This window comes from Barbatula barbatula (assembly GCF_947034865.1).
Source record: "Barbatula barbatula genome assembly, chromosome: 11".
Taxonomy (NCBI): domain Eukaryota; kingdom Metazoa; phylum Chordata; class Actinopteri; order Cypriniformes; family Nemacheilidae; genus Barbatula; species Barbatula barbatula.
In genome coordinates, this window is record NC_136774.1 from 18,562,157 (window position 1) to 18,586,447 (window position 24,291).

General features: G+C 38.2%; 1 protein-coding gene across 1 annotated transcript in view; it reads left to right on the forward strand.

The window, feature by feature from the left end:
• The window catches only part of acbd6 (acyl-CoA binding domain containing 6), a 28,789-nt gene extending 4,962 nt beyond the window's left edge, over positions 1-23,827 (forward strand). The window contains exons 5-8 of the mRNA XM_079468339.1: positions 1,753-1,858; positions 5,384-5,473; positions 18,844-18,874; positions 21,824-23,827. Of these exons, the coding sequence (XP_079324465.1) occupies positions 1,753-1,858; positions 5,384-5,473; positions 18,844-18,874; positions 21,824-21,978 (382 nt within the window). The 3' untranslated portion in view covers positions 21,979-23,827. The remainder of the gene's footprint in view (positions 1-1,752; positions 1,859-5,383; positions 5,474-18,843; positions 18,875-21,823) is intronic.
• The last annotated feature ends 464 nt before the right edge of the window (positions 23,828-24,291 follow it).

Consider the following 24,291-nt stretch of genomic DNA (forward strand, 5'->3'; position numbering starts at 1 on the left):
GTATAGAACTGTCTTTTACAGGCTTGTTTAACTACTGTGTTTTCTTTTCTATCGCCACAATTCCATACTACACAATTTGGCCACTCCATCCGTTTGTACCTCCCAAGCACAGAGGTCCCGTCCGCTGCCAGTCTCATCTGCCCTGCCCCTGTAATGAGAGTGAGGGGCGATCACACAATAGGGTTCCAAATGCAATTAATCTGCCATCCTAAATGGGCAAGAGGAGCGGGGTAAATCTCTTAATGAGATTTCTCCCACCAACTGCACCTCATCCCTCATAACCCTTTTCTCTCTCTGCCTCCCGATCTCTCGCTCTGCTTTGCCCTGCCTGGCTTGGCCCGAATGCCACAAGGTGATTAGAGAGAAAAATAAATTAAAACTGCTGTGCGCCGGGCTCATGAGAATGCGCCAAAGAGGTGGAGGGGTGGGTGACCATGAGACACCTGCCAGTAATGTGATGTTTGTAACATGCTGCACCTGTGCACAGCAGCTTTGGCCCTGTTTACACTTGGTATTAACATCCGTCTCGTGCAATTCGGTCTAACTGAGTAGTGCTAAATGGTGGTGTAAATACTATAGGGTCCAAAATATTTGGAGGTGGTCAGAAACGACCCCATTATAAATGCTGACGGTTTCATCTTAACAACATAAACAAACGTTACTGCGCATGCGCACTTTTGTGACCCCAATTGAACTTCCGGTATACATTCACAAACAATAGTGTCTGTAGATTGTTTATTATTTCTGGAAACCGAGAAGAACCGTTACTTGGCTTAACTTGTCTCTCTAATATTACGAATTTTAGACTCCGATACCAAGCTCAACCACTAGATATCAATGTACCGTACGGTTTGTTTAAATGGCTACGACCGAATTACAGTACCCATTATTTACTAAAATGAACACACAACAAAATTCAACAAATCGTTTATTTGATATAATTCAGTAAAACTATAATTCAAATTTATACTTACATAAATGAAATATAAACAGTTAGATTATTAGACACTACCCAAACACAAACCGGAAGTTAACTGTGGGTCAGGCACGCGCATGTTCGATGAAACGGGCTGTGTCCGAAATCGCCCACTATACCCTCATTCACTATTCCCTACATTAGTTCACTAATATAGTCCACTTTGAGGAGCGGGTCAAAAAGAGTGTGTAAATTCGGCTTGAAATGCTGCGGCCGCCATCTTCTGCCGAGACGCAGGAATCATTCAGCGTGACGTTAGATGGCTAGCAGCTAGCCGTGAGTGTATATCGGTTGTACGGTCGTTATTACGATGCATCATGGGATTGAATGAGTGCACTCAATAATGTCCACTGTGAGTTCGGACACTACAAAAAAATGGATGTCCCCTTATATTATGGCCTATTTCGGACACAGCCACGGTCTATAGCTTACCAGATTGTCTCTGGTTGTGATTTTGGAGGTATCATTACAAAATACAAGTCTTTCACACAATAAATGCTGACAGGTTCCAAAAGGAACAAAAAAATACCCCATAATTAATGTCGTCCATTTGACTCATGAATTGTATTACAAGTCTTCTTATGCCATTTGATAATTTCGAATTGGTCACATTCATTTATTTTATGTGGAAAGAGCAGGTCTGTTTTTAGCTATAAATTATTAAAAAGAAACTATTACTTTAAAATGAGAAATTTCTCTCTATTTTTTAATACATTTTATGTGAAGCCTTGGTGTTCTAAACTTCAGATTTTTTCCCCCTGTTTGTTGGACCACAGGGAAGAGGACAAAAACATATTCGATTACTGCAGAGAGAACAACATCGAACACGTCAACAAAGCAATCAGCTCCAAAAAAGTGGACGTGAACGCAAAGGACGAAGAGGTACCGTCGCTTTAAATAACTGTGTCGACTCAAGAGTTTACAGTGTTTTAGTTGGTTCCACAACATTCATTTCTCTCTCACTCTGCCTGTGTAAAGAGATGTTTTTCCCACACGGATAAAACGCCAAAGGTCACTGGAAGTACCATCCATCCGTTCATCCCATTTTTATTCATGTTTTATCGTGACCAACTGGCCTGTTTAATTTCTTTCAGCGTTGCAATCCTGAAAGTGGAGAACCAGTTGGCTCACCATCAGGTCGGGACAGATGGCAGTCTTTGTCAATCCACCATTGTTTGTCTCGGTGGTGCAGTTCAACACATTAGTCTCTAGAGGGCACTAGTGAATTTTGAAAACAGGTGGATTGTTTGCAATTTTAATATATGTCTGTGTTCTTCTTACAGACCCACAAGCAAAGCTTGTGTTTACCCCTTTGTTAACACCAGACAAGAAATGTATACTAGATATTTATCTTTATTATTATCCTGATGGTGAGTTCAGATCTGGTGACATATTTAAATCTTGTTTCCTCTTTTCTCCATCATGGTGTTTTTCCAGTTCCCATTTTTATTAAACATACTCAATAATGGATTTCTTTCTCCAAGGATAATAATAAAGACCAGTTCTTGTGATTTTGAGCGTCCGAAATGTGTTCAGCTTGTCCACCCTGCACAGCTGTGCTATACGATCAAGGTCACACCTGCGAAGAATGAGGCATCACTTCCAACCTAAAGCACTACGTGCTCAAAACGCTTCTTTAACTTGCCGTAGCATTAAGAATTGATGTATGATCTCCACTCCAAACATAATGCCATTTAATGTTTTCAGCAGAAGCTGGTGCCAGTGGTTTAATTTGGGCTGAGATGAGCTTCATGGCTGCCTTTTGACCTCCTGTGGGTCAATTTATCTCTGCGGGGGTCAAATACATTACCCTTAACGGACAGTGTATCAGAAAGCGAGGCCGCGAGGACAAAAATCTTAATGTTGACGATAATAGATCAGTTATTTAAGGTGGGATAATAGTGGATGGTAACCAGAGGGACACGTGGACCTGGGGGGCATCACACAGGTGGCAATTGTGTACTCCAATGTAAGCCTGAATTTAGTTGTTTTTCCGAATTATTGGTTGTATTGTGACAGATGCAAACTTCTTATTGTGATTCTGATTTCCCAAATGCCCAGAGGACTACAGCTCTACACACGCCTCTGACACACGAGCCCCTCCGCCCAAACAAAGAGGGCTGGATTCATTTGTGCGAATGTCCCAAGAATTTCTTGCTTTCTTTTTCTCTCTCTGTCCGTAATGGAGGAGCCCCATCAATTACAGGCAATTGAGCCAGCAGCTCTCCACCCTCTTTGGCAAGGACATTGTAAAGCAAGTGGTTTCCTATTCATCCACACTGGGACCCGTTCAATGTACCGCCCCGCAGTAGAGTCCATGGCTGTCACAGTTAATCCAGAGCTCTTACACACAGACAGGAAGGTGTAATCAGTGGGATTTTCTACATCTTTACTCTTTCTGGGGTTCTGCCGCTGAGGCAGAGGGAAATTGTGAAGGGTGTTGGTTTTTCCATATGTTTGCCGAGACATTGTTACATCGACAGAGAAGATGTATCTAGTGTTTATTTTGTGTTCACGTCTTGTTGAATTATCGCTTTTTAAAGCCTTTTTTTATGCTAAACATCAATATTTTAAAATATATATTGAGAAATGTTGGTAACCAAACAACATCGGCCCCATTGACTTCCAATGTATGGATACAAATTTACTGAGACATTTCTCAGAATATCTTCTTTTGTATTCTCAGAAGAAATAGTCACATACAGGTTTTGAATTAGAGGGGGAAAGAAATTATGACAGAATTTAGATTTTTGGGTGTAACCTGTTGATAGTTTTTAATGTACTATGATCACTGAGCTTTTGTAAATAGTTTGGTCGTTTGCAAATAGGTGGGAATATGACGCCAGTATAAAATGATCTTACCATGGTATTTATCATTATTATTAAAATTATTTCTATTATCCTTCTGGGTAATGTCTTGTTGGTGATTTTGGAATTTAAGGGCTGTGAAGCGAAGAATGCTGCGTCTTGAGAGTAGAAAAGAAAAATGTTCGCTTCCGTCTCTGATGAAAATTTGACAAACAGCTGCCCCCGTCCCCCCCTCCTAAAAAAGAAAAAATCTTGTGGTGTAAGGCATCATAAATATCAATTTTAACATGCAGCAGTGGAGATCAATATAATTTCGGCCATGGAATACGACTTAAGGAGTTTGCTTCATCTAATTGGCCTTCACTGAAAAATGAACTCTGCAGCCTTGATAGGGACAAGCGGCTTCAGGCCCGGGTGGCAGCCGGAGAGGGGGACGGCATCGGTGATCAAGGGTCTACTCTCTTTTTGTCCCTAGGACCCCATCAATCACTGCTAAAGAGTCTCCCGTCCCACTGCAATTTGTTTCTGTAGCGCCCACGGCCTTTCCCTCCCACAATGGCCTTCTCTCTCGCCTGCACGGCGGCCAGAGAAGAACTCATCCTGTCAGCACATCGCTTAATAGTTGGGTCTAAAGGCTCTGAGTTATAAATTGTTGTGCATAATTTATTTTTTCTAGAGGAGAGAAATCTATTGTGAAGTTAACTTTATTCAGGTCTGCATAACAAAGGGGAATAAATGAATGTGTTAGAGGTGAAGAGGGATTCATTCATCTAATGGAGTGGACAGTTCAATGGTTTTGGGATGCAGAGGTCCTTCGCAAATACCTGCTATTATTAAATATTCTGCACACCTCTCGACTTCTGCTCATGCAGACGCTCGGTATCGAAGGCAGACGGAGAGTTTATTTGAATTGGAGTAAAGGATGTTTTGCATTTTTTATTTAGCGAAACGGTGGTGTCTTTGAATTCATAGAAGCTGTCCAACGCTGCCAATACGCAATGACAGTGTCGCAACAGGTTTTTTTTATAGTTTTGACAATTTAACTATTTTTCATTTTTGTGTATTTGTTTCAATTGTATAAATTTTTAAACATTAACTTATATTAGGCTTTTTTATTTTATGAATATTAGTGCTGTGATATTGATTCATCGCGATTAATCGATTACAAAATATATGTTTGTGTTTACATTATATTTGTGTGTGGCGTTCATATATTATATATGTATATATATAAATGTATACACACACATACATATTATACTGTATGTAAATATATAACAATATTTACATAAATATATGTAGATTTATATTTAAATGTAATTATCATTATGTATATATATATTAAAACATGTTTTAACAAGTATGTTAGTGTATTTATACATTTATAATTATACATTATACACGCAACACACACATATATTACATAAATGCAAACATTTATTTTGGAATCGATTAATCACAATTTTTCTTTTAATCAAGTTGACAAAAAGGTGTTTTTACTGCTTGTATTTGACCTTTTTCTGTTCTTGTAATATAAATAACCTTTCCTTATTGTCGGCTTTTAAGTTAATATAATAATAATAGATTGCTATGTTTTAGGGCCGAGCACTCCTTCACTGGTCGTGTGATCGGGGACATAAAGACCTGGTGTCCCTGCTCCTGCAGAATAACGCCGATATCAATAGTCAGGTGAGTTTGTGAACACATGCAGACAAATACAAGTACACCACTGACACGAAGAAATGTCAATTACGTGAGATCTACATGAAAATGCGTATTTTGGTCAACAGTATTTGACCAAATGTTGTCATAGCTGGCCTAACAGATTTGTCTGAAGAAAATATTTAAGATTAATTTACAAACTAAATAGTTTTATGATAGTATTTTACGAATCTTCAGAAAACACTGAAACGCTATGAGGTCTCACTGACCTGTCCTCCATCCCTGAGCTTAGCTGATGCTGTGCTTTAATCATTTTGAGATATTGTATTGGCGTATCTCAATGGGTCGACTGTAAGCAGGTAGCTGTATTTAAAAAAACACACCACAGGTTATAAAGGGAGATTTGGCTTTGTCTTAAGCTGGCTAAAAACTGCATTGGGAAATTAATACGGTGAAGTACAGTTATGCGGTCACTGGCTTGATCTGATTCTCGCTAAGACAAATCAATTGGAAGTAATCAGCCAAATTGTTTGCGTTATACAACCCATATAATCGTAACATTTGCAAATGACATTCATTTTTTGGCTGTGGACCTTTATTGTGTGGGCGGAGAGCAAAAGCTCTGCCTAGACAACAATCGATGTTGTACTATTGTTCTGTTTTAACAGTTACACTAATGTGAAATCCCAGATGAGCTTTAATAGAGAACGTGGAGTTATGTCATAAGCAATAGACATTTTGTCACCGGGTATGTATGGCATGAACAATCATATATGTTAATGTGCGCATAATAACAAAGCAAAGGTCATTCATCTGTTGAACGGGACTGTAAGTGTATTTCGATTAATTAAATTGTTAGATTAATTGCCAATAACCATATTACCAATTTATATTTGATAAATGTATCAAATATATAAATATTGCCCTTATATATGATGACCATAAATTAAAAAACGCTTATAAAAAAGAGTTGTAGTTTTACTAAATATGAAACTTAAAATGTTCACCCAAAATCGAAAATTCTGTCATCGTTTACTCATTTGGCAGACGCTTTTATCCCAAATTATTATTTTTTTTAAAACAAATTAATTTGCTCACCCTTATGACATTTCAAACCTGTATGGGTTTCTTTCTTCTGCAGAACAAAAGATACATTGAAGAATGTTGCTATCAGAAAACGTCGGCCCTGACTTGCATTGGTTTTGTGTACATAGATTAGAAGTGAATGGGGACCATTGGTTTTCGTTTACCAACATTCTTTAAAATATCTTATTTTGTGTTCTGCAGAAGATTGCATTGACAAGAGGGTGATTAAATGATCAATTTTCATTTTTGGGTATCCCCTTAAAAACTGGGATTGATATAGTTAAATCATGGTAGCCACAAATTAACTGTGGAGTTTCATAAGGGCCAAGCATTTAGGAATTTTAAGAATTAAAAAAAAATATAAGAATCCAGATTTTATTTGCTCCGTTTCAAAAGAAATACATATAAGAATACCATGTGTGTATTTTTCACAGAGGAGACAATCTTAGAAGGCCTTGCTGTGAGCTCAGGTAAACTCGTAGACAACGTAAGGGTAATGTTGACTAAATAATAATCATGAATTAGTTTAAAACAGTTAAAGTCTAAAGTTCACTACGAATAAGAAAATAATATGGGATTTTAACAATGCTACAGCCACACATGATCTACAGATGTTGTGTTACAGTACTGACCAGCAGAAGCTGAATATTAAGCTAGTTGGTCCACACGAGTAGAATTATCGAGGGCAGATTTATTAAGTAGCGTTCAGGTGGCATTGGAGAAAATATGGCTGTGTTAAATCATGCTACAGCTCCTGCCAAAATTATTAGCCTATGTTAATACTTCCAGGAAGTGTGATTTGATAGCAATATAAAACTTAGTAGCCACTCATTACTGTAGGTCCAAGAGCCTGTGTTTGAAAGTACGCGGTTGGACATTGAAAATGCGAATAATTCTTTGTTAACACGAATTTAAAGGGGTCGTGATAAAATGATTAAATTGAAGTATCATAATGTCCTGGGTGTAACAGTGAGTGCAGCCTTCCTCCATGTACCCTGAGAGCTGATGTTAGCTTAGTTTAAAAAAAAAGATAAAAGTGCATAATTTTTTTATTTGTTGATTAAAAAGGGGGGAGGGAGAAGAAGCGCTATTATGTTTTCAATGAAAATTGTATTGAAATTAATCAGCTGATGGTGGTGAAATATGGCAGTCTGAATTTTGTGGCGTTCCCGTGTAATCCTGGATCAAGGAGAAGCACAATGGGAGACAAAAAGCCCCACTTGTTCTCTCCGATTAGCTCATACGCCACCTGTCAACAGCCACCTGGACGACATCGCAGTGAAAACGTATACATTCTTTTTGCATAATGGAAAGATACTGGGACAGTTTTGGGGGGTTTGTCTTTAAAGCTGACCACACAGAACTACAATATAATTCATGTGAGGTGATACAGTAACGCACGTGCTGATTAAGTCCGTTTAATACTCAGACAATTACAGTAAAAGCAATGAAAATGTTACAGTCTGTCTGTCCGTGACTTCATATCTCTTTATTTTGCGAGAACAACACAGTCAACTATAAAACTCACTCTGTTTGTGCGTCTGTACCTGTTATAGTGCACATGTGTATGTATGTGAGTGTTTGTGTATTTTTTTATAATTTTGCATGAAAGTTTTAAAACCCCCTTTGACTTACGTTGATGGAACGTTTCAAATGTATCCACCATGACCTCATCGCATTTCATTGCGTACTGAAATACGACTGGCCTTTTGACTACTAAATTGCGATAAATCTTTACAGTGTGGCTGTAAATGGTTAAATACGCTCCATTGACAGAAATCATTGTTTATTTTTTAGATAGAATCAGTATTTTACTGCATTTGTCAGTCGGGTGTCTTTGAAACACTGCTGAAATGGCACATTTTCCCTTGGTTAAATAAACGGTGGTTTTATTATAGTAAAAGTGCAGTAACTGTGTTTTTTGGTGATTTAGTTATATTTTTATAACCACATTTACTCTGTGGCTACTGTAGCAAAACCATGGTTAATTTGTGGTTACTGTAGTTAAACCATGGTCTCTCTCTCTCTCTCTCTCTCTCTGTGTTTCTTATGAAAACAATATGAGGCAGTAGCAGTGTAGTGGCTGAATCTCTGAGCCGCCGTCTTTAATTAATCCACTCCCTTCCTGCACGGCTGCACTGGCCACACGCTCTCAGTCCATCAGATTGAAATTCATAACTTAATTGAGGTCAGAGCCGGGAGCCGAGAGAACAAAAGGGCCTGGCGAGGACCAGGTAGATCAATAGTGATAAATATCTGCTCGGGCTACTAGTAGTTCACGGTGTGGGACACAAGAAGGCGGCTGTTTAGTTACATAGTAAATACAGTTATTTAGTGACGTTGTGCAAAGGGAGAGAGACTTTTTTGCATTTGTGTTTTTGCACTGTAGGTTAATTGTAAGGAGTTTGGCGAACACATTCAAAAGCTTTTTACGTTTTCTGTAATGTGACTTTTTTGGGGAAAACAAAAGTAAAAGCTTCATTGACTTTCACTGTCATTGTATGGCAAAAATATATTTTCTTTTGTTTTCATGGAAGAAAAAAGCCACATTGATTCAGTAAAGTACATTTTTGTGTACTATCCATGTGTACTAATGTTTTAAATTGGAAAGTTCAAGACGGAAATAATGGATTAATTGACACTAAATGGTCCAAAAAAGCCTCTTTACACAATAGCAGGATAGACAATTGCTTTTAACTTTAATGCTTTTAACCTTTTTTGCAACAACTAAAGGGTATCCTTTCTGGTCCAGCATGACAATACTCCTGTGGAGTATTCCTGTGGCAAAGCAGGTGATGTACTGGGCTCACACAAAGCCCAGACCTGAACCCCCTGATCTTTGGGATGGATTGCAACGCAGATTGTTCCCATCACACAACATCAGTGCCTGACCTCACTGATGCTCTTGAATGTATGAATGGGAGTCCACACTTTTAGTCACATCTGTAGTTGACTTCAACACCGTAACATTTTTCCAAGAGTGATGCCACAATATTTTTATTGTCTTAAATTGCTTGCCTATTATGTAGTTGTATAACTTTGTTTATTTGAAAATATAATGAACTGAGATTTATAGCACCTGCAGAAAATACAAATACTGCTATATGCTCTTAATCCCAGCAGCTGTTTAAAATTCCTCATTGAGAGCATTCTTACACATGCGGGGCCTTCGGCTTCTGCCACAGGCCACTATAACAAATGGCTCCATCCGCCACGTCATAACAAATACCACAGGCAATCTGTCATAGGATTGGCGAGGAGAGGCGTCCAATCGCAGGCTGCATGAGAATGGTGTTACTCTGCTATGGGAGTGTTGGAGGCCGGGCAGGGTGACGCACCTGAGGGTCACGCGGTCACATCTCATTTACAAGGGTTGGGATTTTGATTTGGGTTTTGCTGATTCAACGTAATAATTGCAGGTATAAAGTCTAAATCAAGTCCTAAAGTTGACGTAAAGATCATATCTGGGAAAGATATTTCAGATACCTGCTTGGTAGATCATGCTTGATGAAGGAACACTTTGCATTGAGAATTTTCATTCATTTTTGTTGATAATAATTTGTGAACCACAAATTAGTTTCGTTCTGCTATGTGTGCTTCAATAGCGTTTAGTCAACTGCATCAAAGGTTTTTTATGGTTCCAACAGGTCACCCACCATTACAGTTTAACCCTTTGATGTACATAGATTATTAGCGCTTTGGACTATTTGACAATGTAGCAACGACGCCACCATATTGGGGAGGGCAAGTCTGATCTAAACACATATAAGTAAACTGAGAGCTGCAGTTTATAAATAAAACAGAATAATGTTTAACTTTCTGAATCCATTTAAATGATGACAAGCATAAGGTTCCCAATTGACCCTTCGCAAAGCCCCGCTCCCTTTTGCTATGTCCGACATCAGCCAAAGCGCTCCCACTGCACTGAAGAATATCTTTTGTGAATAATAATTTCTGGGGGAAAAAAGGACGTGTTCCTTCAGCCAAAAGCAATGAGAGAGTCTTGCATTATGCATTTGAAGTATATATACAGGATGTAAAAGTGAAAAAGTAAACAAAATAAAGATCGTAACAACATAATGTCTGAATAGCACCATTGGTTTCTGACACGTTTAGCCAACGGGGGGGAAATGTGATTATGAACATAAAGATCAAATTTATAGACTGACTGTCATATGATCCGCTCTGAAGGAATCACATTTTCACCTGTTGCCTAAACATGTCAGAAACCAATGGCGTTATCCAGATGTCGTAAAGCAAGCACAGTAGGTTAGTCTAGAGCTTCTTTATTTTTGTATACTTTATTCCACTTTCACATATACTTCAAATGCAGACTTTCTTATTGCTTTTGGCTGAAAGTACATGTAATTCTTTCCCCCAGAAATGGTTATTTCACAATAAATATGAGTGGGACGGCTTGATGTCGCTCATAGCAAAAGGGGCCCGGCTCTGCGAAGGGTCAGTTGTGGCATCTACAGTGCCTTCTATTATTTTTGGCACCCTTGGTAAATATGAGCAAAGAAGGCTGTAAAAATAAATCTGCGTTGTTTCTCCTTTTGATCTTTTATTAAAAAAAGATACAATATTCCAACATTTCATTAAAGTAAAACAATTTGAAGTGTGGGGAATATCAGATCATCATTTTTTTTAATTTCTTTAATACACCCTGGCCACAATTATTGCCACCCTTGTATTCAAAACTTTCTGCAACCTCCAGTCTTTTCTTTTGTTGTCTGTCGAGGTTTGAGAATATATGGCAAGTCATCCAAATCCACATATTTAACTGTGGACATGGGACCTTTTTTATTCCTGGGGCCTTTTTTATCCCTGTGTGCACCAAACCTCCCTTCCTGCTTGAAATTAATATGATTAATTAATATGATGGAGTTTGTTTTTGCACAAGAGGAGAAGATTTGTTTCTTGAACAGTGTCACAAACATCTTCTGGTGGTGATGGAAGTGCAGTTTTCCCTTTTATTTTTTGCAAATCAGTGATGACAGTTACATCACTCATGATATCTGATTCTCACTTTACGTTATAACGACTAAAACTATGTGCTGTGGCGATATTATCACAATGTCTACTTAAATGTTTTTTTAATGAACATGTAGTGCTATCAGTCAAATTCTGTGTTTATTTTCTACTTTTTTGGCCAAGTTGTCACACTTTTTTTGAGGGTAGGAATTAGGGTTTGTAACCGTTGTGTCTCTTAATGCGGGTGCTGAATTATTTACTGTATTATGAGATGTGTAGAATTCACACTGCATCGATATATGGTTTGGAATATCGCGGTTGTTGTTAATACCTGTTTATCGTGGCACCCCTAGGAGACAGCAACAGTCATTTATCGAACAATAACAGAATGATGGTCATCCGAATGTATAAGAAGCTAAATAAAATAAAACGCGCTGTATGCCAAATCGCAGTAAATTGTGTATGCAGTTCAGTTCGCCCCATTATCTGATTCACGTACTTCCTTTAATGCTAATTCATAAAACACGCAGTACGCACGTGTAAGCCCACAACACACAATTCATTCTTGACGAATTCCCCCAATAGCATCTTATTCTGCACGCAGGCAGCGAGACTCCTCTGATGAAAAGCCTCTTCAGAACCATCTGTTTCTACCTCTTCCTCTCGCCTCGCCACAATACGTACACTCAACAGTTTTCTTCCTGTTTTCAAACCATCCACATAAATTGTGAGGGACATTAAAGCTGTCCACAGCTGTGTGCTGAGAAAGAGAGAGAGAGAGATTGAACGTATTTCCCAGCAGGGGCAGAACTTACCCTATGGTTTATTAGTTTTCCCCCCACGGCGATTTAGCTGTGCCTGCAACATTGATTTTCATATTAGAGCGGTTTATGCATTTATTTATTTTATGTATTTCTTTTTGAACTCCTCTGATTCTCCTGGACTTGCCCGTGGTAATTCTCTGCCACTCGCGGCCCGTGCGAAATTGCTTAATGGATCCTAAGACGTCCCTTGGGATGGACACTGGGACACAGAAGGATGGGAGTGGGGGGGGGGGGATTCCGCGAACGTGTTTTTGTTTTCATTTGCTCTTCTTAAATGCTGAGTTCACTGTCAATGGGACAAGAGAGTGACTAATTCAGCAAGAACAAAAACCAAATGGGAACAATGCTTTAATATGCTTGTCGGAGGTGTAAGTGCTGGTTATGCGTCTGATTAACATATATGTGTTGTTGTGCATTAGAATGCCACTCGGCTTCAAGGATTGACTGTAAAAGAAAAAAATCAATCTGTCGTGCTGGAACTAATCAATCTCTCTCTGAATATTAGGGCCAACTTAAACAGCCCGTCCCCCTATAAGTGTTTCCTTGGAAACAATGTCTATATCTCTTCCTGTATCTATATCTCACTTCGTCTCGGTCCTTCTCTTCATCTGTTTTTAGAAACACAAGTGTAGGTTTGCGTGATTCGAAATCTGTTTGAAAAGTATTTTACAAACTCAGAAGTTGAATAAAGCAGTCATATAAAAAGTCAATAATGGAACCTAATCTCAACTATAAATTATTGCTAACATTGTGTATACTTGTGTATTTATCCAACTCAATTTCATGACAATTTGTAACTGTTGCTAAGTTGCTAATTCATATAAATGACAATACATTTCATTTAACTATACAATCTTATTTGTAGCGCAATTTGCTTTCAGACAAGTACTTATTAGGTGAGTCCATTTGAGTTTTATCCTAGTAAGCATACTGTACGCTTTTGTAGGATTCATATGTATTCATACTAAATTACCAAATCTGTTTAAAGTTTTCCGGATAAAAAAAAGTGAAGGATACATTTTGACCCTGAGGGTTTTGAGTTTTTTCAAGGGCATTTTGGGATTGAGTGATACGCACAGTCAGGCCTCACACACACACACACACACACACACACACACAGACTGTCTAGTGAGGTTAACACACTTCACACAGAGGTGAAACAGATTCAATTAGGAGCGGCTCACCCTTCTGATCCTTTTAACACGGCTCTCCCAACATGAAAGTACCTTTGTGTGCACACGCATACGGGTTGGTCCTCCAGTGCAGTGCATTTCCACATTCTTAATCGATATGTCTTAATATAATAACAAATAAATACAAAAAAAATCACAAATTATTGCTTTGATCTCATAAGGAATGATGTTGAAGAATACATTTTTCTTAAAAGCGTAATTCACCTCAAAATGAAAATTGTGTCATTATTTAGTCACCCGCTTGACAATTTAAACCTGACTTTCATTCTTCTGCAAAACACAAAAGAAGCTATTTTAAATAATGTTTGTTTTACAAAATCAGTTGGTCCCCATTCACATCTATTGTATGGACACAAAACCAATGCAAGTCATTGGGCTCCAACGGTTTTCTGTTGCCAACATTCTTCAAAATATCTTATTTTGTATTTTGGAGAAGAAAGTCAGCCACACATGTTTGAAATGACAAGAAGGGGAGTAAATGATGACAGATTTTTCATTTTGGGGTGAACTACTCCTTTAAGCATAGGCCTATTCATCATTTCAAAGTTAAGAAGGTGCTTCATAACATTTTTATCATCCGTGAGTATTTCGTCTGTGCAACTAAAATATCTTAAAAGTATAAAACTTTTTAAAAAATCGTTGCATTGTAAATAAGAAGCTAATATTGATAAATGTTGCTTCTAGGTGTTTTGATCATGCATTTCAGCCCAGGAAGTGCTGCATTTTCTCTCTGCTCTGATTAATGGCACCTGCTCATCATAACCGTATCTGCATATGAATAGCGTGTGGTTATATCGATTCACTCCTCTGTATGTCCCCCCTCTCTTTTTTCCTCTTCTGTCTACTGCCAGGGTCATTAAAAGACTCTTTGCCCCCTGCATACAGTGATCATAAATCATAATTGCATGTGCATTTTTTTCCCCACAGTTGTTTAATGTTTCTGTCTGGGACGGTATAAGAGAGAGAGAGGCGAGATTTAATCGCACTAGAAAACAGCGTTAAGGGATAAAGCTGTGACACTGGCTCTCGGCACACCTACCATATGCCGCAGAGAGCTGTCGGGCTGTGCTGGTATGAAAACATGAAAGCTTTTAGTGACCCGGTGGGCAGCGTACTGTATGTATGCCAGCCCCCATTGAACCAGCAGCAATGTAAACAGATGGTGAATCCAGCCAGTCTCTCGCATAAATCATGCAGAACCACAGTGTTGTCTGTTCACTTGTTTCTTAAATTGTCCTTATTTTAATAAGTCTCTCTTTTACGTTTTGTATTTTATCCTTGTGTGGCATTGATATCCTACAAACACTAAGAAAGAGAAGTTGCATCTGTATTGGATTTGGAGTATGCATTGAAAGGCTAGTCGCTTTGGATAAAAGCGTCTGCCAAATAAATAAATGTAATGTATTGGATTTAGTTGACTACTAGAGCATCTCTAGACAAAAGTGCAAGGAATTTAGTTTGTTGCTGCTCTTGATATAAACAAGGTTGGAAGTAAAATATTTTACTAGTAAATTACTAAAATAAATATAGCAAAACTTAATGTGCGGGGTGAAACAACATTTTTAATAAGCCTGAAGGAATAGTTTAGCCAAAAATATAAATTCTCTCATGATTTACCCTCATTGCATCACATATGTTCAACTTTCTTTCCTCGGTTAAACACAAACAAATAATTTCATTAAAATGTTGTCATTTTAGCTTCTTATACGAGATTCAGTATGTTAAATCTTCTAAAAGCATATACATCTGTCATCAATATCATTCAAATGGTGGGTTGATAAATCGTCGCACTTGGAATTATAAGAATCAATATGACATTCTTATAGTTATGCACATATTCTTTTTCTTATTTACATTTTGTGATGTTTTTTACTTAATGTTGTATACGTTTTGGGACTTATTTTTAGAAAGCGAAAAGGTTCTATCTACAAAGTCAAATAGAGTTCAAATTTTGAATCTCAGAACTGCTCAGACATAGAACTGTATCAAAGGTGTCAAAATGTAATTCTGATCCGAAACAATCGGTGTGTAAGTGTGTGAAAAAATATATTTTCATATTACTTAGCAAAATGTAAACCAATGTATATTAGCACTTATTTAAAATACAGTAGACATCTGTTGCTGTGAAAATCATTGGGTCTTGCTTATATGGCAACAAGTCATATACATCTGGAATCGCATGAGGGTGATAAAATTATAAGATCATTTAGAACTATTCTTTACATTTTTTATTCTTTAAACGTTGTCAAGTCACCAGTTAAAATGGTGGAAAGTGGATGAAAATAAAAGGTTTCATGGTAGGGTCTTTTAAATATTTATTCAGGTTTGTGTCTTTCAATCTTTAGAGAAGGATGTGAGTTTGGTTTCTGGATGTATTGTGATGTTTGCAATGGAATCCTGCTGGTCTTTCCCTCTCTGTATTTCCTGATTAGGATGGAATGAATGCACGCTTGGGGAAAAGTGCAGCGCTGGCTTCTTACCTGCCTTTCCACTTCTCCCTTCAAAACCAAATGGAGGACAATCCAATTTATCCCTGATTCTATCAGACCGCACAAGAAACATTAGTCTGTGACCCCTCACACAAACATATAAGCATCCACTCACATACATACATGAAAACACAATCACACACAGAGCTGTCATGTAGGGATGCTTGATGATCATTTTGATTATGATATATCTCAATTTATTGAAGTCTGATATCCCAATGCAAATTACTAATTTTATATCCACGGTAAACAAAAAAGCTATCTTTTATATACATATCAGTCAAAAGTTTTGACTTTTTAATGGATAGGCTGGACCGGATAGTGAAGGAAAAGCAGACAGCCATACAGTAGATGACCATAAGTACCCAGCAAAAAATGCAGTTTCTTTTTCATAATTGTAATTATTACATACATCATTTGTATGTTTGCATGATTTTGACGATGAAAAATGTTGAAAACGGTAAAGAATGAGTAGGTGTGTCCAAACCTTTGAACGGTAGCAAATGACTTTATCTACAGTATGTTAACTATCTCAGTCCCTCACTCCCTGTACAGTCTCTTGTGTTCATTCACGAGCTGTGATCCAGAGTATATGGCTAGTGTAGATGTCGCTGGCGCACAAGATTAGTGAAAGGAGATTATGTTTAGTAAAGCCCTCATTCTTTAATTACGGCTGTATGTATTTATGTGCATCCCCATCCCCTGTGTCGAGCATTCTCATAAACATCTGCCACTCTATTATTCCCTTGAAAGAGAGAGAGTGAGAGAAGCTCACTGAAAGGCTTTTTTTTTATGCGTCAGAACAATAAATACTCCTATTATTGGATTGCTGTTTGGTATTTAGACATATATTTCCTATAGGATGGAATAGCAATGACTCTCTTACAAAAGCGTGCGGTGGCATCTGCACTTTCCTTCAAAATACTATAGTTGCTGGAGGAAACTTTTCGAATGACTTTTTGGTTTGTCTTGTAATGTATATATAATCACAAGTCATGTTCAGTGATAAATAATGTACTAAACACGCTGTGGTATGTTATGATCTGAGTAACCTGGCCTTTATCATGTTGTGGTAGAGCTAACTGTATCATTAAGGGAGAGCAGAGAGACTGCATCAGTATTCCATTCGTCCGGTGGGATTTTAACTGGCTAATCCAATCAGAGAGCCCCTGGACCCACGCTCTCGCCTCTCAGTGAACAATAGCATCTGACTCCAGGATGGTTTGAGAGCCCTGGCTCTAGTGCGAGGATATTTGTATTTGTATCAATACTATGAGACTATAGCAGCTGAAGTATAGAGACTTTCTTCAGCTGAACACAAAAGAAGATATTTTAAAGAATGTTGTTAACTGGCACCCGTTCATTTGCATTGGTTTTGTGTCCAGACAATTGAAGTAAATGGGTGCTGGCACTGTCCGCTTATCAACATTCTTCAAGATATCTTCTTTTGCGTTCTGTGGAAGAAAGAAAGTCATACACGTTTGAAATGACAAGAGGGTGAGTAAATTATGACAGAATTTTCATTTTGGTGTGAACTATCACATTAGACGATGTGGTTACTACACTGTGATAGAAATTCATGAAACTACGGGATAACGCGTTTTAATATGCAGGAATTCTCAAAAAAATCATATTTATAGCCGTTTCACCTGGGCAGGTGTTTTGAACTTTATTGTGGTTTGTTTAGGGTAAATGCACATGATGGTGTGTCATAAAAACCCCATTGTACAATATGCGGTAAAACTTTGTAGTTCACATAATTTTCTGATTATGTCCACCGACCACCAGCCAAAAAACAATAATGCCGTTTGTCATCATTATTAGGGTGAAAAGCCACAGTAAAGTGGCAATTAAAATAGAATTTACCCCGACGCCACGCGTCGTCCGCAGAACCATCCTGACCCCTCACATTCACACAGAATATAGCATTCCTCTGGATTTATATCCACACGCGCACAGGATATTAAATCCTTGTCCTAAATAATGCTTTCTCTGGATCACACCTCAACTGCACACATACACACAAACTGTGTTGCGATTTGTTACCGGCACCGCAGGCAGATTGCCCTTTTGTACAAGCATCTATTGTTGGGTGATGCTCCCGGCCCCCGTGGCTAATGCATCAGACATGGTCCCTATAGGACACAATGAATAGCTCATCCCAGACCTACAGCACACATAGCACGATGGCCTTATAACCTTGGTGAGCATGCAGGTCAGACACTTGTACTGTCTTACCTTGTATTAAGCCGCTGTATATTTCCACCCTACACTTCTTGGTCTTCTGATCCTGGTTACTTGTTCAAAAGTCTGTTTTGGAGGTTAAAGGATCTGATTGTTTGTCTGGCGGGAAATCAATATTTAATCTGTCCTCCTAATCCCCTTAAAGCTGAAATCACCTGTTGTTTTTTGGGTTAGTAAGATGATTTTATGGCTGTAACAGGCAGGGGTTATACTTGAACATGCTTGTTTGTTTTATGGTTGGTTTGGTATAATGGATAAGGATAAAAAACGGTTAGAAATTCAAGATAATTTTGAGGATTGCAACAAATTCTTATTTCAACTATTTAGTTTTAGTATTTCTGGAGTTTGAACAATGACATTACGTTGTATTCGTGTGTCCTTCTTTTGAGTTTAGATTTTTGCTTTTTTCAAAATAATTTGTATTGTTTTATTATTTTGTATTTGTATGATTCGCATTGTACGAATTGAAAAAATGTCTGTTCTCTGTTTGAATCTTTAGGCAATGTGTGACCATTCCAAATGTTTAATTCTTGGTCTTTTTACATTTATATGAATTTGTCAGAATGTCTCTGTTTTATCTTTTACAGGATGACGAAGGGCAGACTGCACTACACTATGGTAGGAACTACATTACTATACTTCTATCCTTTCTTTACTCTATAAAAAAACATTTCTCTCGTAATCATAAACATACAGGCGCAGAAAAACTTCACTTCATTTTTTATGGAATTTACTATATACAGGTGCATCTCAATTAATTGGAATATAGTGAAAAAGGTCAATATTGTTTTCCCCTCATTTCAGAAAGTAAAACCAATGTATTATAGAGATTCATTTTTACATAGTGAAATATTTCAAGCCTTTATTTCTTGATGATTATAGCTTATAGCACCATGGTCATTGAACCAGCTTTTGATACCTTTGGCAGTGTGGGCAGGTGGCAAGTCCTGTTGGAAAATGATAACAGCATCTCCACAAAGCTTGTCAGCAGAAGGAAGCATGAAGTGCTCTAAAATGTCCTGGTAGATGGCTGTGTTGACTGTGGACTTCAGAAAACACAGTGGACCAACACCAGCAGATGACTTCAAGCAACATGGATTCTGTGCCTCTCCACTAAACCTCCAGACTCTGGGACCTTGATTTCCAAATGAAATACAAAATTGGTGGACTTTGGTCCACTGTGTTATCTGAAGTCCACAGTCATCGCAGCCATCTACTTTTTAAAATATCCTTTTTTTTTATCTTATGTAATGTTCTAATTTTCTGAGACACTGAATTTTTGGTTTTCAGTATCTGTAAGCCATAATCATCAATAAAGGCTTGAAATATTTCACTCTATGTGTAATGAATCTATATAATATATTAGTTTTACTTTCTGAAATGAGTGACACAAAATATTGACCTTTTTCACTATATTCTAATTAATTGAGATACACCTGTAGGTATGTGTTTGGGCCAAACTATCATTTTTGTTCAATTCTGTGAACTACTAAAAATATTTCTCCCAAATTCCAACAAAAAATATTGTTTATATTTGCATTTATTTGCAGAACATTTGCACGAAAACTGGAGAAACAGATAAAAATGACTGAAATACTGAAAAGAAAACAAGTTCATATTTACTTTAAAGCAAAACAACTGTAATATTGGTACTTAGAAAAAAGTTCTAAAAGTATATTTTCATGTGATAACCTCGATTTTATCATGATCTTGTCATGCTGTCAGTCTTTCACGTTGCTGTTGGATGCTGTTTGATTTTGTTGAAAGTCGACAGACACTGGACTAGAATGGCCATAATACAACTAGAAATGCTGGTTAAATAAAAATGTGGAATGGTCTCTTAATTTTTTCTGCGGCTGTATATTCTTAGATGTTTAATAGATAACAGGTCCAACTATAATGTGTATTATTTAATCTTCTCTCTGTCTTTTTATTACAAGATAAATATACGTACATGTATACAAACGCTCATTTATTTGTCTACCCCACATGTGTTTGTGTGGATATGTGGATGTTACATGCGGTAAATAGGACCTGTAATCACCGGTCGTCCCTGAGGAAATCAACAATGTTCCTGTGTCATGTGACCCTACACATGGGTGGCCGTCGCTTTGTGTGTGTATGTTTACCATCTGGCTGGCATCATGGCAGGGTGGCCCACAAAACACAAGTACCCTTTGGGGGTGGTAGAAAGATGATGGGGATCGGGTATAAAAAATGACTAATAAACATAAGCGATGAACTCTGTAGATGAAAAGCAGAGAATGAAAATTCATTTCCACCTCTCCCTGTGCGGGTCCATACAGCTGACACATGATTAATAGAGGGGTTTACTGCGCGCTGTAAATTGTTCTTCCTCTCTATGGCTCCCCAGAGACGCTAGGGGCTTTATGGCCCAAGGACCCGTACACGTGCCGAAAATAAAATACAGTAACAAAAAATGGACTAGAGAAAAAGACCAAAGTTATATTTTTGGCTTCCTACTTAAAGATGATGCATAGGCAGCTCACTATGTTTAGTAAAAGCATTACTCCCTGACAACTACAAATTTATATATATAAATGAAGTATTAAGTAAAATCTAACACCTCTGTACGACAAGATGCAAAGACAAACATCACAAAAATTTAAGATCTTGTCATTCTTTCCCTCGCTTTCTCTTTTTCCTAATTTTCTGTTTCTTCTGGGTCTTGGGTTGAATACACTCGTGTCGCTTCTGCTGAGATCAGCCGCTCACTTAAGACTAGAAATCGGATGAGCCTTTTTCCCTCCTTTTTAAAGGAGGCAGTAGTTGACACAAGCGTGAAAAAGCACTCAGCTCAGAGGAATGTCCCTGCATCAGCCTGGCAGGCAACACTAACAGGGTTACTGAAGCCCCGCCCCTCCCGGCCCTGCTTCCTCCTAATGGGCAGCAAACTGCCAATGGGGCACAAATGCAAACATGTTGCAGGTGCAACTCTGCATCGCTCAGACTGCAGATTCACGCTTCATACGTACTCCAATAATTACTTTAAGTGTAGGGTAAAAAACAGGCAACTAGGTGTCATGGGGAGTCACATAATGGCTGAATGTTCAGTGAAAATTATAATAGTGCTTGCGAACTTCATTTAAAGTACAGGCCGAAGGTTGCGAATTATACAATTTTTAAAGCGATAGTTGACCCAAATATAAAAATTCTATTGATATTTATTCGCCTTTATGTTGTTAAAATCTTGTATGACTTTGGAACGCAAAAGAAGATCTTTTGAGCGATGTCTCATGGGTTTTGTGTCCATACAGTTGAAGTCAATGGTGGCGAATGTTGTTTGGTTACCAGCGTTCTTCAGCGTTTTTTGTGTTCTTCAGAAAAAAGAAAGTCATTCAGGTTTGAAATGACGTGATGTTGAGCGAATGATAAAATCATTTTCATTTTTGGGTGAACAATGCCTTTAACTTGCGCGTTCCTGCCAACACCGTGGTATAAACAGTATATCCGCGTGGATTGTGTATATCTCCCTTACAAGTACACTATACAGTCCCAGTTATAACTTTCTGTATACTAATAATATCTTTCTGTCTCCCTCTCAAGCCTCAGCTTGCGAGTTTGCAGAAATCGTGGAGTTACTCCTGAAAGCCGGAGCTGACCCATCCATTAAAGATCTAGAAGGCTCTCTTCCAGAGGAGGTGACAGAGTGCAGCGCCATCTCTTCTCTTCTCCGTCAGTACACGGCTCCTAAAGGCTAAATCTCGCTCGATCAATCCCACACAATCAAACCCCATCCAGTTACTCTCATACAAACTGAGCTCCTCATCCAGATGGAACATGTGTACTGTCAAACCAACACTAGATCTAGAACCGAACACAGTCTAGAGCCATTGCTATGATTCTCCATTTGGATGTGGACCACAGATATTATACATTCATACTGTTAAGTTGAGTAAACCTGTCCTCGCTCATCCCTGAATGGTACATTCCAATGAATGTGTTATTGCTATTAGAATTAAAGAAATGGAATCTTTAAATGGCTCCTCTTTTTCTTTGTCACTTGTTTTTAACAAATTTCTCATTTTATAATAATTTTGAGCTGATGAGACATCAAACTAAAGTGGCTTTTTCCTCCACTTGACAATTGAACCTCATTCACAAATAAAGCACTTGGAGGAAGCTGTTTACATGATGCTTACATTGAATTAGGACCAAATTGAAATTAACACAGAACATTTGACTATCATATCCAGCTGAAGGAATATGGAAGCAATCTTTCGGGCCTTTGGAGCCTCACCCCTTCAACAGAGCAGATCTCTGTGCCTTTAACCTCTGCCTGTCTCTGTAGATAGTTCACACACAGGCAGGAATTATGCTATTGGTGTGCTGTTTGTCCCTTATTTCTGTAATTTCCATAAATCCACTGGAACTGGGGGAGGGTCGGCGCTGACTGCGTCCTCCAGGACACTGACACTAAGCCCATTACCTTTCCATTATGTGCCTCAATTTTCCCCTGAGCTCTTCACTTCTGACACGGACTCCTCTAAAATCATGTCCCATATTGCTCTGCTTTCTTTACTTAACGTTTATGCATTTTTACAAGACGCTTTTCTGGATGCTTCCCTAACACCATTAGTGCCAGATGGTCGTGGTGTGTTACTCACTCTCTCTCTTTTTCTCTTTCACTATCTGTCTCTTTCACCTCTTGTCTCTGTTGTCTCATTGTTACTCTCTCTCTTTCTCTCTCTCTCTCTCTCTCCAGCTATTTGCTCATATGTCCAACTACAAGGAATGGCACGTACTGGGCTGTCCTTAATGCACCGTTTTACTTCCAAGTGCAGACCTGCTTAGAATTTGCAAGCCAGCAAAAAACGCTGAAAACCATCCCTGTAATATATCTAAAAATATACTCTAGTAGTTGAAATATTGTGTTTGGTTGCGCTATACAACAGTAAACATGAGTTCCAATCAATCAAAAGCTTAAATCATTCAAGTGTAGTACACCGTCAGCTCGAATACGTCCTTGGTTATTACAACAAATACAAATGTGAACAATTTCAACTCGATAGTAATACTGATGTGCGACAAACGTTTTGTCCTTGCGAAACGACCTGTTTTTTATTTGTATGGATCCCGAATTAAAATGCCAAACGAGATGTCATTGCACAACATAGCACACGAGAGAAAAATCTCCTCTCGATGCGTCCCAGATTAAATTTAGACCGAACAACTATATGCATGTTAATTTATTCCTTCTCACCCGGGACGAAAGCGAGTCGTTGGCTTCAGGAAGTTTGTAATAAAAGCTCGCAGATCGATGATAATGGTATTTGCTCTTGTGTTTGTCATCTTTGCAAAAGCAACAGTGCAGGAATTTGCTCAGATTTATATGTATTCTGGTGCTGTAAGTGGCGTGTAAATTATCTCAACTGTCTTTGCCGCTGTTTATCTTTGTAAGACTGAACTATTAAAGGCTGTACATTAATGCCCACGCCAGCCCGAATCGATGGTCGAGCGGTTCTGGCGTGTTTTTCTGCAAACGGGGTCTGCTTTGCTAGTAAGACAACAGAGTTTCCTGTTTGCTCCATAAATTCTGCCTTCATACCACAAAATCAATGTCTCTGTCTTTTAAGATGAAAACAGAATTGAACAATAATCATTCTGCTGTCCGTTTATTGGTTTATATATGTTTGATTTCTAGTCATTGTACTTGGATTTCGTAAAGAACGCCAGGCAACTTTTTGTCCTCGTTTCACATGTGCCGTACAGTTTACAATGATGTAACATTTAGGGGATTAAAGAATGTTTGACTGTGCATAACAGCAATCTGCTAAAGTCTATGAAAGCAGAAGGAGCTAGTGAACAGCTGTGCTGCTGTTGAAAGTTTGGCATATTTGTGTGTGGTTGGATTTGCATAAATTCTGTCCCTGAAATGAGAACCTTTTGTGTTTGGTTACTATAAGGACAAATGGCAGTTGCCATAAAGTACTATTTTCAAAGGCATCAAATAATGTGGATGATGCTTGTGACGTCGTGAGCAGGGTAAATAATAAAAATGATTCAAATGAAGC